General features: G+C 42.2%; 1 protein-coding gene across 5 annotated transcripts in view; it reads right to left on the bottom strand.

Annotated features, from left to right (window-relative positions):
* ltbp1 (latent transforming growth factor beta binding protein 1) overlaps nucleotides 1–19,283 on the bottom strand; it is a 368,337-nt gene that overhangs the window by 317,321 nt on the left and 31,733 nt on the right. For all 5 annotated transcript variants that reach the window (XM_068045343.1, XM_068045346.1, XM_068045345.1 and 2 more), the window contains exon 3: nucleotides 18,136–18,418. In XM_068045343.1, the coding sequence (XP_067901444.1) occupies nucleotides 18,136–18,418 (283 nt within the window). The remainder of the gene's footprint in view (nucleotides 1–18,135; nucleotides 18,419–19,283) is intronic.

Raw genomic sequence — 19,283 nt, 5'->3', positions numbered from 1 at the left:
CTTCCAACAAGGAATTTGAAACTCAGAAGGCCGTTAGTTCCTGGACTGAGAATACCTCTCTCCTGTCTGCTCTCATCTAGTTCTCACCAGCTTCAGAAACCATTGAAGATATATGAACACCAAAAGAGAACAGTCTGCTACAGTGAACAAGGTTTAAGAAGAATACTGGGCCCCAGTGAAAAGTAAGAGCTGTTTACAATTAATGACTCGATGGCGAGCTGGAACCACAGAAACAGTAACAAGAAACCCCCTTTAGAGACTGCCTCAAACCTCTCCATTTTATTTTTCTTCTGCTCTTTTCTGTGCCTATTTGCATGTGCGTATCTTGTGTGCATGGGCTGTCGTATATCCGGAGGGGTTAACAATATTAGAGTTTACATTTAAGGTTTAATAAATTTCACTTTTCTTCTTCAAACCTAAGAAGGCCTGTTTATGCTCCTTTCTTTGCCTTATAAATTGGAAAGTTGTGAACAAGGATTCACAAAGGGGGAGCTCAAAACACTGTGTGTTTAAAATTAAACCCTGTTACAATAAGACCAGGTGAAGACAGTAAAAGACCCCGAGACACCTTTCTCACCTGGTCGTAACAGTACTAATGGGACTAGACAACTGGAATAATTATCCCATCAAGCAATTAATGCTGAGGTGTTTAATGGAATCCTGTCATGTGCAATAGCTCAGGATGACCAGGGGAAAAAAGCTGTTCGTTACCAGACATGGACATAAAAGGAATGGTTTTGCTGGGTTCTACTCCTGTCAAGCATGTAACTGATTTTTCCACAATTTGTTCTGCGCTTACTGACAGAATTCCCCGAAGGGCAATAAATATAGAAGTGCACTGCAAGTCATAGAGTGATTTGCTATATTTGGCACATTTTATATTTACAAATTGCAATTAAATGGCCTCTTTAAAGAACCAGAGTGTTTATTTACAGATACAGCTATTCAGATAAACAGCTAACTTATGAGTTTCATTTGAATGAGGAGTTAGTACAGAACTATACATGAAATGTATTTCCCTTTTTATACTCTGAATTCAGTTATAAGAATAATCATTAAGGCTTTGGCCTTTTGATTTCCCTCCTTTTTTTCTAAAAGTAACTCAATTCTGCTGACTATGGCAGCCCATGTAACCACGCCCAAGAGCTCACACCTCAATAATCAAACCTAGGCATCCACGGACAAGCTCCTCAACCTAATTCCATTGGATAGCAGAAACCCTGGCTGATATTTCACAACTGTAGTCACCCCAATGTTGCCTTGACAACAACAACTAATTCTATTTATATAGCACCTATAAGGTTAAAAAAAATGCCCCAAGGAGCTTCACAGGAGCATAATAACCAAAATTTAACACTGAGCCACCTAAGATGCTATTAGGGTAGATAACCAAATGCTTGGTCAAAGAGGTAGGTTTTAAGGAGGAAAGAGAGGTTGAGAGGCGGAAGGAATTCCAGAGCCTAGGGCCTAAGCAGCTGAAGGCACAGCCACCAAAGATGGGACAATTAAAATTGAGGATGCTCAAAATGCCGGAATTGGATGAGTGCAGATATCTCAAAAGAGGTATGGGGCTGGAGGAGATTACAAAGATAGGAATGGGTGAGGCCGTGGAGGTAAGATTCAGCACAGATCAGGGATCAAACCGGGGACCTTATTGATCTGAGTGGTTCTGTCATACACCTAATGATGCATCGGAGACTTTGGTCTTCAATTAAAAATAAAGTATTCTCAATAAATAGTGTCATGAAGACCCCACCTGCCAAGAATGAGGCGTATTAATTTCGTCATATAAACATTAATTTTAAACTGTTGCTGGACTGAAGAGATGACATGTTTAAAGAGATCAGCAGTGGCTGGGAAAATTTGCATTCTAAGAGCCAGCTGCCTAGGAAAAGACAATGGAACTGCTCCCTGATCCAATTAGCCCAAATGGATTTTGATCACCAGACATTGAATGTGGAACAAGCCAGCATTCCATTCCCGCCACCCCCACCCCCCCCCCCCCCCTCCCCCCTCCACGCCCTCCCGCTCACTACGGTTGTCAGCTAAGATGAAAGGAATCCACAAAAACTCAGAAAAGTTTGTTAAAAACAACTAGTCACATGACTAACCTGCTGGCCAACTTGGACGCTTGAATTGTGCTCACAGGACAGGTTGAGGACAGAGACTACTTTGAAGACAAAAGAGAAGGAAGGTCTCTCTCCCTGGCTCTCTCTCTCTCATGAATTTCCAGATCCACTGAAGTCACTTAAACCTCAAGAGAGAAGACTCCTACATTGAAACAAGTTTGAAAGTGTGCACTGGGCCCCAACGAAACGTCAAGATTTAACTGCAATCAAAGACTCTACATTGAACTCAAAGGACAGTAAATGAACTCCAGCTGTTGCTTCAAACATTTCCCGTTTATTCTTGCTCCTTTTCTTGCCTCTCTCTGCTTGTCTGTTTATCGCGATTGCATGCTAGTGTGGTCATGTCCCGTATTCGTAGTAGTTTAAACCGAATTAGAGTTTTAAGGTTAATAAGCTTACCCCTTTCTTGTTTAAATATAAGAAAACCTGTCTGGTTGATTTCTTTGCCTTACAATTGGAGAGCAGTGAACAAGGATTCACTGAGGGGGAGCTAAAAATACAGTGTGTTAAAAAGTAAACCCTGTTACGGTCAAGCCAGGCAAAGGCTGAGAGGGAACCCCTAGACCCCTTTCTCATCTGGTCATAACAATAGGGACTTACAGGAAATCACGGTCCATTTTATCATGCTTTCCCTAAAATCCCTCATCCCTTAGAATTAATGAAAGCCTCTTGATTTTAAATAAAATGCAGCTCTTCATCCTAGGGCTGGGTTTTATTAGCGTGCCGTGCTCCGCAGTAGTACGCTTTGAACTTGGAGGCCTTCCGACATGGAAGTGCCGCCACACAGCCCCCGCGATATTACGCACGGGGGCCAATTTAAGTAGAGCGGGAAGAGCGGCCGCCCCCGATGACGTAGAGGAGGTGGCCACCGTGTCCCTGGCAACGGCGTCTGGTGCCACCACGCAGGCGCCGGCGCCATTTTTAAAGGGCTTTAAGCCCTTAACACAAATTTAAATTTTTAAAGATGTACTGAACATGATATGTTTTTAATAAATAATTAGGAGATGGAGGCCTTTCCCTAACCCCTCCAGTGGTCATCTCATTGCCCAATATTTGCAAAACTTACATTGTTCCCTACCTGAACTTCTCCCCCCAACCTTCAAACATTTGCCTTTCAGCCCCTTCCCACCATCCCCACAGCTAATAAAAATTGGTTTCCCCGCTTCCCCCACCCATCCTGCCCTGAAAATTTTATTCCTCCCCCCCCCCCACCAGGTTCTTGCCTCAGAACTAAGTTCCGAAGGCGGCTGTAAAATCAGCGTGGGATGGACGCCATCTGCAGCTATGTTCATTTACATATCATTATTGTGCATTTACATATTTAGATGAAGGGCCCACCGCCATGTGGCTGGGGAGGGGCGGGGGACCGCACCAAGGTCCCCCCACCGCCGGTAATATGCAATGGGCCCTTCTCAACGTTGGGGGTCATGGCGAGCCTCACCCCGCAGAATTTTACCGGCCCCCACGCCGTGACCCACAGCGTCAAGGGGCTAGTAAAATTCAGCCCCTAGTGTGTAGCTTAGACCTCCTACTGACCTATGAAATTAACTCCTGTGCAGCTATCCTATCTCAACTTCTCTGAAAATCATCAGGTCAGATCATCATTTGCCATTGGCCGGAATTTTACCCAAGGCGAACGGGAGCTGGCCACAGAGTGAAAAGTCAGTGGCAAGCCCGCTTCCGCCTCACCTGGGGATCTGACCCGTATTTTGCAGGTCCTCGGGCTTCAATTGGTGTGAGGCGAGACTTCCACCCGCTTGACGTAGAAAGTCCTGCCTAATAGAGCTGCTGGCCAATCAGCAGGCTGGCAGCTCTTAGTCTGCACTACACCATTGGGAGAGGTGGCCACTGCTGGGACTGCAGCCCAGCATTCAGGGAAGATGCCTGGGAGCCCAGAAGGAAGGTAGGTTTTGGTTGCCTCACTGGGGGTAATTGGTCAGGCCCCGGTGAGGCAAGGGTGGTCGACTGGGGGGAAGGAGGGCATGTTGGGTCTTGGGGGTGGTTGTGGTTGTGGGGGCGGCCCTCCTTCGGGTTCTCCAGCGGCTTCTCCTGGCACCAGGATGCCTGCTTGCCATGCGTAAAATCCACGTGGAGGCGGGCAAAGGCCATTAAGTGGCCCTTAAGTGGCCACTGGGCCTTGATTGGCCTGGGGTGGGCGGGCCATTTTATCGCTGCTGCCATCCTGCATAAAGTGGCAGCGGAGGTGGGAGTGTGTCGGGAAGGTCTCCCAGGGCCTCCCGCTCCACTTTACACCACCTGCCTGCCATCATCCGACTCGTCGGGGTGGCGTAAAATTCCAGCCATTATGTGCAATATCTCTCCAGTCAGAATTTTAAATTGGGATCTTCCATGCAACAGACACTGGGTTTTCAACTACTGGATTCCCAACACAACCCTCGCGGTCCAACGTCTCATCACATACACAAATAGGATTGTAGGGAGGAAACCGTTCAACAGTCATTTGCACTTCCTGCCAGGATGTTATTAAATAAATAAATATTTAAGAGCTCAGGATTTCTAACTTCAGAAAGCTACCATTAAAGTAGAGTTTACAGGATCTAATATGCACTGTCTTGATGAATTTATTCCAATTATGATTCTCCTCTATTGATCTCAGTAACTCAAACCACTCTATTAGGTTAGTTTGGCATGACCTCCATTTTCTAAAATCAAGTTGACTCTCCCTAACCTGTGAAGTCTTTTCCAAGTGCTCACTTACTCTGTCCCTGATAACAATTTTCCACTACTCATTAGCCTGTAATTACTTGTTTGTTCCCCTCTTGTTCTGAATAATAGTATTATGTTTGTTGTATTCCAATCTTCCCATTCTATCTCTGGATCATGTGGATGAGTACAATTAGTGTATCTGTAATATCTTCACCTATTCCTACTACTCTCAGGTTGAAGCTGCCTGAGTCTGGACGTGCGTCAAAGATTTCAATCCTGTAAGTTTATCCAAGATCATTTTTCTGTTTATACTAATGCCAGCAAGCTTTTCCCCTTCAGACTTCTTTCAATTACTGTGAAGTGAAATGGCTATAGTCAAGGAACAGAACATACATATCTTAAAATTACTAAGTCATGCAGTATTGTGCTTTTTAACTTCCCTAGTCTTTAAACTGGAAAATCAGCAACATGCAGCTACTAAGACTATTCCTTCCTCAGAGTAGCAAGGAAGCAATGTGTGGGGGCCCTTTGAGTAATTGGAGTTTAGGAAATGGCAGCGAGAATTCTGTAAATAATCTTCTGATGTTGCTAAGACGACAAATCTGGTACCACAAATTTGCTCAGACTGCATTGTTGAAATGCTCAGTAGGAGACACACAAGAGCTAGTTGGGTTGGCTTACCTTTTTAACTCTCCCTCTCTCTGGGAAAGTACCAGGGACTGGATTCTATTAGTGCACCGTGCTCTGCGGCGGCCGCTTTGAACTCGGCGGCCTTCCAACATGGAAGTGCCGCCACACAGCCCCCACGATATTACACACAGGGGCTGATTTAAATAGAGGGTTGGAGCGGCTGCCCCGATGGTGTAGAGGCGCCATTTTTAAAGGGCTTTATGTCCTTAGCACAGATTTAAATTTTGAAAGATGCATTGGACATAATATGTTTTTCATAAATAATGGGGAGATAGAGGCCCTTCCCCAACTCCCCCCTGCCCCATTCTCAATGCCCAATATTTGCAAAACTTACACTATTCCCCTTCCCACCATGCCAACAGCCAATAAAAATTGGTTTCCCCGCTCCCCTACCCCTCCCACCCTACAAATTGTATTCCTCCCCCCCAACATCGGTGGGGGGGAGGGGCTGTAAATTAATAATGTGTTTCCTGTCAGCGCAGCATTATAAATTCCTGTGGCCACTTTAATATGGAAATATGTTAACTGTAATTACACCTTCCGACCAGTGGAGTCCATACAGTACCACGACTGGCAGGAGGGTATAATTAAAGTGTGACAAGTTTACATAGGCAATCTCAATTATAAATGTGACATAGGAATTTATAATGGAAATATAAAAATTAAGACTCCACCAATGTAATACCACAGGCGATCTATACCATACTAAATCATTGACAAATAACTGTGTTAACTGTTTCTTCAAAAGAAACTGCAATTATAATAATTTGCAGAATGCTTGGTTTTCTGTAGAACTAAAAAGGTGATGTAGCACATTTACAACCTGACTGAACATCCTCAGAAGAATTCAGAAGAAAAACAAGGAAGCCAGCCAAGACAAACATCTGGAATTTTTTTTTTATTCCTTCGATATTTTTGGAAGGAACTGCAGGTGCAAAACATGGAAAAGGTTTAACAATGAATGTGTGTCAAATGGTTCAAACAAGTTTTAGTTTTTTTAAAAAGTGCAGCGTCTCTCTCTGCTTTTACATTAATTAGACAAGTGAAAATTTAGTCATTTTTTTTGTTGTCTTCTACTTGACATTTCAGGTTTGTTCCTGTATATCAGCATGACTGGTCCATGATATCTGAGCCAACGAACAACCACTCCAGTTAATGAGTAATTAGAGTACATTACAATAATCTAAGGCATGATTTGTATATAAGATAAAGATAATTGCTATGAAGAAAGAGAGGTATGTATTAAATTTGTTAAGTATATTTTGCACTTCTTATTTAGCTGGTACCATTTCTGTCGTGGCATTCGGTGGCATCTCAACAGGATTTCCCATTATTAACTGAGCAGCAACTAGGGTACACAGAAATTGCTTGACAAAAATAGACCACGGTCCATCTACTTTGCCTTCGACCATTCTGGCAGTCACATGATATGACAATAATGGCCAAGTCGTGACAATCTTTATCAATTAGTCTACAACAATGCAGACAATCAAAGGTGAGGAAAAGCCCTAGTGGTGGAAATCTTTGGAACCATTGGCCCCTTTACCTCCCAAGCATGCTACATTTACCACATGTCATGCCTCAGTTATTTAACACTGTATCTCAAAATATTAGTTACTGAGAGAAATCTAACTAATTTTCATTTGAATGAATCAATAGTGTCATGTCCTCTGGTTCTATTATTCTGGACAAAGCGAAAACAGCTTGTCATGCTTTATTTTATCACGTCCCTTTAGAATTCTAAAAACAGTGATCATATTGCCTCTCAACCTTCTCTTTTCCAACGAGAACTTGCCCAATTTACGTAATTCCTTGAAATAATCCAATCCCTCCTTCCTCTCAATCATTCTGGTTGCTCTCTTCCATGTATTTTCAATGGCTACTGTCATGTTAGGCCCCCATGTGCCAAGAATGAGACACATTAATTTTGTCATGAACATTGATTTTAAACTGTTACTGGAGTGAAGAAAGGACTTGTTAAACAGATCAGCCGTGGCTGGAAAAGATATTTGCATATTAACAGATGGTGCTTGGAAGGACAGAGGACCATTCCCTGACACATTCAACCCACAATGGACCTTGATCACCAGGTATTGTGTGTAAGAGGAGCGTTCCAGAGACTGCTAAGGTGATACAATCCAAGATCTGGTCAGACCAGTTAGTCACATGACTAACCTGCTTAGCAACCTGGGTTTTTCTGAATTGTACAAACAGTTTGAACTCAGAGTGTCTGTTTGCTCCTGGACTGAAAAGAGCTCTCCTGGCTGGCTCACCACAGCCTTTCCTGTCTGCTCCCATCTCTTTCTCACAAGCCTCTGATTCCACTGAAGACACATGAACCCCAAGAGAGAAAAGTCTCCTACAGCGAACAAGGTTTGAGAATAATACTGGGCCCCAACGAAAAGCAAGATCTACCTACAATCAAGAAGTCTGCAGTGAGCTCAAAGAACCATAATAAAAACTCCTCATATATTGCCTCAAACTTTTCCACTTTATTTTTCTTCTGCTCTTTTCTGTCTCTATTTGCATGTGTGTACCACGTATGCGTGCTAGTGTGGGTGCGTCGTGTATCCATAGGCGTCAACCAAATTAGAGTTTAAGTTTAATAAATTTCAATCTTTCTTCTTTAAACCTAAGAAAACCTGTTTGTGCTGGTTTCTTTGCCTTATAATTGGAAAACGGTGAACAAGGATTCAACAAGGGGGAGCTAAAAACAGGGTGTGTTTAAAATTAAACCCTGTTACGGTAAGACCAGGTGAAGGCTGAGAGGGAACTCTAGACACTTTTCTCACCTGGTCGCAACACTACCATATCCTTTTCGTACTGCGGCGACCAGAACTGTACACGGTATTCAAAATGCGGTCACACCAAAGGTTTATAATGTGGCAGGGCTTTCTCACTATTTTGGCTCAATAATGACCTTTTATTACATCCCAACGTCTGATTTGTTTTACTCTCTGCGACTGAGCGTTGTTGAGATTGTCGGTCAGGACCCCAGATCTCTCACATTTTCCATATTACAGTCATGCCTGAAGCAGCAGGTATACAGTGAGGGGAGCTGTAGAGTCCCACTCCAGAGACAGTATTGATATCTCACCATTTAGTATCATAGAATGATTACAGCACAGAAGCAGGCTATTTGGCCCATCGAGCCCATGCTGACTCTCTGCAAGAGCAATTTCATTAGTCCCACTCTCCCACCCTTTCCCCATTGCCCCACAAAGGTTACCCTTTTGAAAGCTATGACTGAACTGGCCTTCACTACACTCCCAGGCAGTGCATTCCAGATCCTAACCACTCACTGCGTAAAAAGGTTTTTCCTCACGTCCCCTTTGGTTCTTTTGCCAATGACTTCAAATCCATGTCCTCTGGTTCTCAAACCTTGTGCTAATGAGACTTGAGCACAACATCTACATGGATGCTCCAGAGCTGTGCTGAAGGAGCGCTGCACTGTGAGAGGTGCTGTCTTTCAGATGACACATTAAACCCAGGCCACATGTTCCCTCTCTGATTGACATAAAATATCCCATGGCACTAAACGAGAAGTGGAGTCCCTGTCAATATTTATCCCTCAACCAAAATCCCTCAAACAGATTACCCGGTTGTTATCACATTGGTGTCTGCGAGATGTTGCTGTGTGCAAATTGGCTGCTGTGTTTTCTATATCACAACAGTAACTACACTTCAAAAAGTACTTCATTCAGAGAATGACAGACTGAGAAGCACTCAGGGACATGCTGTGGCTGTGAAAGAGACCATTTCAATGCCAATCTTTATTTTCTTCTGTCAAAAGAATCCCAGGCCTTGGATAAAGAAATAGACACCTTCTCATTCATTTCAACCTGAGCAAAAACTCCAAGTTCATCCTTTTGTCTGGATTAGAAATTCAATCACCACATGTCACTGGCTAAGGCGTCTCAAAGAAAGCTTGAAGAAATTCATTGGGCTGGGTCCTTTTGAGCTCTGAATTTTTGAAATGCGTGCACACTGTAATTTGTTTTATTTTGCACTGCTTTTAGTATTATGACACACCCATTATCATGGCATTGTCCCAACTACTGTACATCATGTAGATTGCAATAGGAATGAGAAAGATTTTGGCAACATTTCAGGGGACTGAGTTTCATGTTTTGCATAGTTACCATAATTGCAACACTGGGAGCAAGATTTTCTGCTGCAAGAGCCTTGCCTAGACTGGCTTGTGTCTGTCCCACAATTGATATGTGTAAAAGTTCTCCTGAGATCTTTTTTTAAAAATAAAGAACCTTCGCTGCACACAAGATTTTCCACATCAGTGGAATCCTGGCTTATCTCTGGAGGGGCAGGAAGATAGTCTTTTAAAATATCAAGCTTTCCTCCTTACTCTATACTAACACTGGAAGCTGAGAACACACAGACGTTCCCAGCATTACTACATCACAAGTGACAGGAAATGAACTGGATGGCATTCCACACTGGACTGATGTATTCAATATCCAGCATATTTCCCACCCTAACCATGTGAACTGTGCCAGAGAGCCGCTACGATTCCAGTGGAAACTCTCTGCTAAGGTTTTCAAATCACAGTCAGACTTAATTTTTAATGAAACACAACTTGCTTTTGACGTTAAAAACGTGCTCTTCACTTCAAGGTGAGCATTTTAGGCCAAAGGTATAGTGGGTGGATCTCCAGTTAGGGAAGCAGAAAATGGGGTGGAATCCAGTCTCGCCTGGGCAATTGTATTAAGGCCACTGGACTTGAACAAGTGTTAGCCTTGGCTCGGTGGTAACACACTCGTCCTGGTGTTAGAAGGTTGTTGTTTCAATTCCCACCCCAGAGACTTAAGCACAAAATCTAGGCCGACACTCCAGTGTTGCAATGAGGGAGTGCTTCACTGTCAGAGATGCTGTCTTTCAAATGAGACATTAAATCAAGGCCATGCCTGCCCTCTTGGATGGATGTAGTAAAAGATCCCAAGGCATTATTATGAAGCAGAGCAGAGGAGTTCTCCCTGGTGTCCGAGGCAATATTCATCCCGCAACCAACACCTTAAAAAAATGACCTGGTCACTTATAACATGGCTATTTGTGGGAGCTTGCTGTGCACATACTGGCTGCCACATTTCCTGACACACCACACTTGAAGAGCACTTCATTGGCTGTAAAATACTTTGGGACATCCTGAGTTTGTGAAAGGTGCTATATAAATGCAATCTTTTCTCTTTTTCCATTTATCTGCATCCTGCCCAAGTGCTCGATTCCTGAATGTGCACTCAAGCCCAGCTCAAAAGTTCATTACCAGCCACGAAAAGAGAATCTGTGAAGCAACTTTGTCTTTCTACTGTTTGCCGAATAAGTATTTTAGATGCAAAGCATTTGCCACAGAGTGCAGTCCCCTTGAAACCAAACTCTTGATCCTCAAGATTACCACGAGACAGTTTGTCTAAATCAGTTAATTAGAAAAAAAATACAATTAATGTCCTTTATGTGAACGTTTGCAAATAGCTTTCTTCACGAGTTCCCATGACATTGCTGAGATTCTAACTTTGGGGCGTTTCCAAGATTGACAGCACACAGGAGCTGTAACAACACCAGCAGTCATACACACTCACTAACTAGGGGATTCCAATCCCAAATGTGCACATTAATGCAATTTTCTCATACAGTCAAGCTTAATTATTATACAAAGACAATTTTCCTCTTGCTGTTACCAGCAATTACTGTTTAAAACAAAATATTCCAAAACTCATTTCAGTTCATTTGAATAAGTCTAACCATAATATGACCAACAATGAATGAAACAATTGGGCTTATTAGGACCATGGGGATGTCATTGGTTAAATGCAACCAGGCAGGGTTGGATAGTATAACATTAACTTGATATACTGTATTGATTATCTTTTTCTTCCAAGTTTAATCTTCTTTCCAAGTCTCCTCACTGAAATACTTTCCCCCAGTGGCCATTAATCACGCTTATGAGTTTTGACAGAAAATGCCAACAGACTCTCCATTATCAACCCATTTCCATCCTCACCCACTGTTCATGCATATGTACCTCCAGCGCAGATTACCGTATAGCAATTAGAAGTGGAGATTCTGGTTTGATTTTCTCCTCTATGTGATGCTGTCAATTGGAGCATCCATGTTGGCTATCTCAGCACAGGTTGACAGTCAAGTTAGTGTGGTTCAGAAGTGGAGACATTATCTCTGAGACATCAAGGGATATTCTGAACTTTTCCTAGATTTTTTTTTGTGGGGAAATCTGAGAGAAATTTCAGACATCTCTCTTCTAAGAGGAATAATGCTTGGTTTTGACGTCCTTCAGTTATTTAAGGGAGGAGTTCACAACCATGGGAATTATATGTGATCATTTGAAGGGAATGCGCTCAACAGACCATCTCGTTGTGTGCTTTTCAACGCTGTTATCTCCTTATAAACATTCACTGAAATATCTTGCATCATGTTCGGGTGAAGTGTCAAATATAAAAAGATGGACTGCTTTGCCGAAACAGTTTTTAACGTTAAAAGAGATTCATTACCATGTAATTCTGACTTCTAGGTCATTCATAATGAGATCATAGTTTTGTGTCCTGCACCCCGCTCAACTACAAGTGTGTGTGTGTGTGTGTGGGTGTGTGTGTGTGTCTATGTGCGTGTCTGTGTGTCTGTGTGTCTATGTGTGTGTCTGTGTGTCTGTGTGTGGTGAAATAATGCTAAACCAATTAGGGCACCTTTTGTTTATGCATCCAGCCTGCTTCCCATTAGTTGTGATGAATATCTTGAGCTTTATGCTCTTTGTGTGATGAAACATACAGACAGATGTAATACTAGTAGCTCACTGATGGCATTGCTCATGCTGATTTACAGCATATCTCATACATAGAAATTAAGAGAGATTGTAGGTGGCAAGCAGAGCTGGGATTTGGAAAGAGTTCTGGCAGAAATGTGCTCAGAGACAGTAAAATACGTGTTTAAATGTTTATTTTTGATTGCCTTAAATTTCCTATGAACCAATCAGAGGCATGATACTTTTTGAACCAAGAACCAATTATTTAAAGTGTCCTACATGCATTCCACAATACTTTCAACATGTTACTAGCAGATCTTCTGCTGCATTGTTCAATGTAAATCAGATGATATGTTCTTTTATAATCACAGCACTACACCAAATAATACATAATGTATTACGTATGAACATACGAACATACTAATTAGGAGCCGGAGTAGGCCACTCGGCCCCTCGAGCCTGCTCCGCCATTCAATAAGTTCATGGCTGAACTGATTACTCCACATTTCCACCTACCCCCGATAACCTTTCACCCACTTGCTTATCAAGAATCCATCTATCTCTGCCTTAAAAATATTCAAAGACTCTGCTTCCACCGCCTTTTGAGGAAGAGAATTCTAAAGACACACGACCCTCAGAGAAATAATTTCTCCTCATCTCTGTCTTAAATGGGCGACCCCCTTATTTTTAAACAGTGACCCCTAGTTCTAGATTCTCCCACAAAGGGAAACATCATTTCCACATCCACCCTGTCAAGACCCCTCAGCATCTTATATGTTTCAATCAAGTTGCCTCTTACTCTTCTAAATTCCAGCAGATACATGCCCAGCCTAGCCTATCCTTGTCAACGTGAAGCCACATTTAAGCTGGCCAGATCTTTCCAGATCACAAACTTAAGGAGCACATCCTAAAGCCAATTAAAGGCTCATTGCTGTTAGTGAAGAATTTTTGACATTGATATCACCGGCCCTTAAGCACAGTCCTATCAATGGCATTTACTAACTCTATGCCACGGTCCCCAAACTAAACTGAGTAAAACAGGGCTGTATACGTCATACTAGTTGTCTACATTGTATAGTAACAGAGAGAAAATTTCTAGGTGGTCAAGGTTTTCATATTTAATCTGCAGGTTTTCTATCAGGGAGCTGAAAAAATATCTGGTAAGTAATGATGAATAAAATGGATTTAAGAACATGTTTACAAATTGTTAGTGGACAGATTGTGATCACTGAGGTAGAAGACGTTTTAGTGAAAGGCACAGCGCATCAGAATCGGTACTATCAGTTCCACATACTGAGGATCATCATGAATTCTCCAGTATGGTTATGTTATAATGGGTCAGGGGGGGGAGCTTCGACTTTGCTCATGTTTTATCAGTTCGCGATCATCCACCCCAGTAAGCAACAGTCCCAGAGGTTCAACGGGACCAGAAAGGTCCCCAGATACTTGAGGCACAAAGGTAATGTGGTGAAGAAAAGGGAGCAGTAAATGACAAATAACAAACTATGTCAGCTTCCCCCTATCCTCCTTCTATATCTATCAAAGTCTTTCATCTCATCCTTTATATGATCAGACAATCTAAACTGCTGTAAGACTTCTTTTTATTGAAAAATGTGCCAGCTCCCAGTATATATTATTTTATTTCGGATAATTGTTTCCCAGAGAACAGCATAGCACAGGAACAAGCTATGCCAAATGCAGCATAATATCTGTATTCAAAGAACAGGGAAACAATGTCAAGATCAGATATGTAGAAAGCAAACCACATCACTTTGCTTCCTTTTATGATGCATCAGCAATATTTTCCACTGCATGTCATCAATGAAACATGTTTATCTAACCACATGCATCTATTTCATTGTGGCAAAAAAAACATTTCTGATTTTCCAAGTCCATGGTGGGACTAAACCACATGACCTCAAAGGATGTGTTGTACCAGTGTAAGAGATGTACCTAGATGTAAAAGCAATCAAAACTGAAATCTTCTAAAGCAACAGAGACTTTGAACAATGTATGTGGTAACTTAAACAGATATTTAACAGATATGCCTGTCAACAGCATAAAATTCTGTCTTGAAAGCTAAGAAAGCGTGGTGAAGGGACGTGATGATGCTCAACACTTATTCATCTTTTTCTTCTAAATAGTCCATCTAAAGATTAGAACAGTGAGAGTAAATGTAGGAATAAATTGCCCAATACTAAATAAAAATGTATTATTTGTCAAAAGTCTTTCTCTTAATTTCAGTACCATTGGCAATAGAGGTGAATTGCAGATGATACGAAAATACTGATTCAAGCAACCTTGCAACTGCCACTGCACTGTAACTGAGGAGTAAAATGGTAAAGAAAGAAAGAACTTGCAATTACAGAGCACCTTTCATGACCTCAGAATGTCCTAGAGCACTTCACAACTAATGAAGTACTTCTGGAGTGTAGTTACTGTTGTAATGTATGGAAAAGTAGCAATCAATTTGCGCACAGCCGATTTTCCCGCAAACAGCAATGAGAAAAACGACCAGTTAATCGGCTTTTGGGGGAACTGGCTGAGAGACAAATTTTGGCCAGAAGGCTGGGAGAATTCCCCTGCTCTTATTCCAATTGTGTCAAGGAATTTTTCATGTCAAGGTGAGAGCGCAGATGGGGCCTCACTTTAATGTCTCATCCATAAGACAGCATCTCCAACAGCACAGCACTCCCTCAGACCTGCACCAAAGTGTCAGCCTAAATGATGTGCTCAAATCTCTAGAGTGGAACTTGAGCCTACAAGCCTCTGACTCAGAAATGAAAATCCAGGCTGACACAGATAGGGCGAGAAAGAGGAGGGAGGACATCTACCACAGGGTCACTGGGAATCATGTAGGGTCACTGAAAACCTGTTGACTGTCAAAGCCGGACTCATTGGCTAAATACGAAGGGATTTTGCCACAAACATCTGCTTTAGGTCCCATCAGACCATGGATTGGTGCCTCCAGAAACTTGGCAAAAGGCTACACCTTAAGCGGTTTTCCATCAATTTGATTTTAATAGTAATTTTCAATCCAATTGAGAGGAAGTGTACTTGGGTAAATGAAACTTCTTTGCAGTGCTGAGTCATACAGATCAGGAAACTGGAATGGAATTCTGGCCTTTCTGGCTAGAGGACTAGAATACAGGATGTTAGAAGTCATGCTTCAGCTATACGAAGCCCTGGAGTACTGTGAGCAGTTCTGGGCACCACGCCTTAGAAAGGATATACTGCCCTTGGGGGAAGTGCTTGCATAGATTTAGCAGAATAACAGCTGGATTCTAAGGGTTAAAATATGAGGTGATACAAACGGGTTGTGTTCCCTGGAATTTAGAAGGTTAAGGAGTGATCTGTTCCAAGTTTTCAAGATATAATGGGGAATAAATAGGGTAGATTGGGAGAAACTATTTCTGCTGGTTGGGGAGTCTGGGAGTAGGGGGCAGAGTCTAAAACTTAGAGCCAGACCTTTCATGAATGAAATTAGGAAACACTTCTTCACGCAAAGGGTGGTAGAAGTTTGGAATTCTCTACCACAAATGGCAATTGATGATGGATTAATTGTTAATTTTACAACTGGCTTTGATCGATTTTTGTTAATCAGATGTACTAAGGGGCAAAGCCAGGTTTATGGAATTAGGTCGCAGATCAGCCATGATCTCATTGAATGGGCGGAACAGGCTTGAGGGGCTGAATGCCCTCCTCCTGTTCCTATGAGGCAACAGTTGGCCAATGTGGCTGGAGAGTGGAGAAAATCAGTAAGCAATCCCACTCCTGGTCACAATCCAGTGACGCCTCATGGAAAGTGCATATGTGTGGACTTTAAGTGACGACAGGATTAGAGTGTGATGGCCCCCCATTAACAAACTAGTCTGTCAACCCTCACTGTCAAGGATTACCGTGAGGAATAATTACTTCAGCCAAGTGCAGGAGGGTTACCACAGACTCTGGAGTCGCACCCATTCAAGAAGGAAGGTTCCTCAAAAAATACACATTTGAAATTCAGTAGGGTTTGTGAGGACGAGAGGGGCTCTCACCCAGAAGTAATGGTAACGATGATTGCTCATTGTACAGTCCACAAAATATCGAGGACTTTTGTTGCTGCAATACAAAATCACAAGCGTTGCTTTCATTTTAGAATTATTTTACTTCAAAAAAGCTAGTAGAAAACTGGCTGTAAAATCTTTAGAAAACCCAAGCCTTTGTGCCAGCAAGACTGTAAAGTTGCTTGATTGTACATCGCCTTCTGCACTGCTGATTGAACCATGAGGATGGCAGCATAGTGTTAATGTTTCTGGACTAGTAATCCAGAAGCCTGGACTAATAGTCCAGTGATGTGAGTTCAAATCCCACCACGGAAGCTCGGGGAATTTAAATTCAATTAATAAATCTGGAATAAAATGCTAGTCTCATTAATAATGATCATGAAACTACCAGATTGTATACAAACTCCTCTGGTTCATTTTAGAAAAGGAAATCTGCCATCTTTGCCCGACACATGACTCCAGATCCACAGCGATGTGGTTTGCTCTTCACTGCCCTCTGAAATGGCCTAGCAAGCCACTCAGTTGTATCAAAAAGACTGCAGTGGTTCAAGCAGGCAGCTGACCACCAACTTCTCAAGGGCAATTAGGGATGGGCGCTGGCCTAGCCAGCAAAGCTCACAGCCCAAGAGCGAATTTTTAAAAAAGAAATTACACAGTTTTATCAGTCATGTGGCCAAGAAGGTCTAATCATATCCAAAGGAACAATTTGAAAAAAGAAACCGCAACTAGTCTGCGGACTGCTCCCCTAACCACTGCACTTCTCTGATCCCAATCCTTCTCTGGTCCCAGGCCCTGCTCTCTGATGAGTCTTGGTAGTTCCCTGCTGTTTGCTCACTACCCTGCTTCAAACCTGTCCTCCCATTGAGTATCAGATCTCCATTGCTTGGTTCATGAGAAATGCCATGGAAAATATAAACAGCGAGGGTCAGGGTAAGAATTTTGTTTACATGACGACTTGCCTCTCCTTCCTCCCTCATGCAGATCATGCTATTGATCTGCACCTGTTTCTGAAATCAAGGCACTGTTGAGTTAACTCTGTCTGCTGAACATGAGCACTAAGGCATATTCCCTGCTGCAGAATGCAGTGTTCAGTGGTTTAGTTGTGTTAGTCTGTTCACCAATCGATGCTCATTGTGCTTAATTACTTAAGCCCAAGGGTGCTGCTAGTGGGCAGAGAAGTTTCCGGAAAGAACAGACAGACTCCCTCGAAGGAATTCAGTCGCATTGCCGTCTCCTGGAGAACTACCGCATCATCTTCAAACAGGAAGCCGAAGAACCACCGAATCAGCATCCACATCTTCAAAATGGAAGCCTCAGGATCACCAAAGGAAAGTCACAGGACCCCCGAATTCAGCATGAAGCCAACTGAGTCACCAACCTCCACAGACTGTATACTCCTTTTATTTCTCTGGATTCTAATTCAATCAATCTATCCTTCCCGCTCTGTAACCTATTTGTGTGTGTGTGTGTGTGTGTGAGAAAGTTGGAGTGTATTTTATTATTTTACTTAGATCGGTTTATGTACAATAAAGTTAACCTTTCTTTGTTAAATTCAAGAAAACCTGTCCGATTGGCTCTTTAAATGATCATGGCGCGTAAACAGTTAAACACTCACTGAAGTGGCAAGTCTATCCACTTAAAAAAGAAATAAACCTGTTGTGGTCAAACAAGGAGAGGAAAAGAGGACAACCCTTCGACCCTTCCTTACCTGATCGATACACAACATAGGTCAATGCAGTACTATTTCTTATCTATTCAAGGTGCATTCAATCAATTTTCTGCATTTTTAAATGACATTTTTCCAAGTTTTATAAATCATGGTGAATGTACAACTTACTGAGACTGCTGGGGCATCATCATGGAAGGTTTCTGCTTGACAGTCAAAGACATGCGGCCTAGTGAATTGATTTTCTGAGGAAGTTGCACCAATCTCTGTGTCAGGGTCTGCTGTGGTACCTGCTGTGGAATGGGCTGAGCCTGTGCCACCGTGTCTTGGTGGTTTGTGGAATGAGTGCTAGATGACGTCTCCTCACATGCTTTACCTTTGGTACCTGGTTTACACACGCAGAGCTGGGGCCGTAGGCACATCCCTCCATTTTGGCATTGTGGAGAACAATTCGCTGTAAGAAAGAAAACATATATAACAGAGATTATTGATGTCAGATTGGCACAAAAAACACTGGTTATCTGGAAAGTGATGAGTAAAAACAAAAGGCAAACTTGATGAATTCTTTTGCTCCTCAACAGAGCCATTGAAGTAGATTTTGACATTGTGTGATGGTTTAAAAACGGGTGATAATGAATGGACAACCCACTTTCCATTGCTCCTGATATTTATCTTTGTAAACATCAATGCAAATGAAAATCATCTGAGGAAATGTAAAATAGGCTGTCGATTCACCATTCTACACTATGGCACAAAATCAAGATCTAGCCCATTGCTTCAATTATGTTGAAGGAAGAAGATAAAATTTGAACATGGTACAAAATACTCTTGCAATGTGAAAAGAAAATGGCACGTTGTAAAATTATGCAGAGAAATTCTTTGTATTTTAAGCCAAGTAAATGTTGAGTCCTTGCATAGCTACAATGTTCACTATATGCCATTTATTATACGTGATACACCAAGGTAATGCTTACTATTTTGCAAGGCAAGGTGCCCACATGGTTAGATGAGTCACCAGGTCAAAGATAGGGTGACAGCACTAAAGGGTTGAGTCTGTGACCCATGCTCCAATCTAGCGAGACTCCAGAGAGGGCTCAAAGCATCAAATATGAACCCCATTGTTCCAAGTGGACAAGCAGCCACAAGAGGAGCGCTAAACCCAGGGAAAGCTGTGGCCAACAAAATCATCCAAGTCTTACCTTTTCCTTCAGTATTATAAATATATTTAATTGAGATACACTTGTGAGTAATTGGTATATTCCAAAATGAAGATACAAGTCACAGTAAATAAAAAGGTATTTAAATAAACTTCATTAAAA

Source organism: Heterodontus francisci, chromosome 13 (genome assembly GCF_036365525.1).
Source record: "Heterodontus francisci isolate sHetFra1 chromosome 13, sHetFra1.hap1, whole genome shotgun sequence".
NCBI classification, from domain to species: domain Eukaryota; kingdom Metazoa; phylum Chordata; class Chondrichthyes; order Heterodontiformes; family Heterodontidae; genus Heterodontus; species Heterodontus francisci.
The sequence above is the reverse complement of the archived record's forward strand: the minus strand, read 5'-3'. Positions and strand labels throughout refer to the sequence as shown.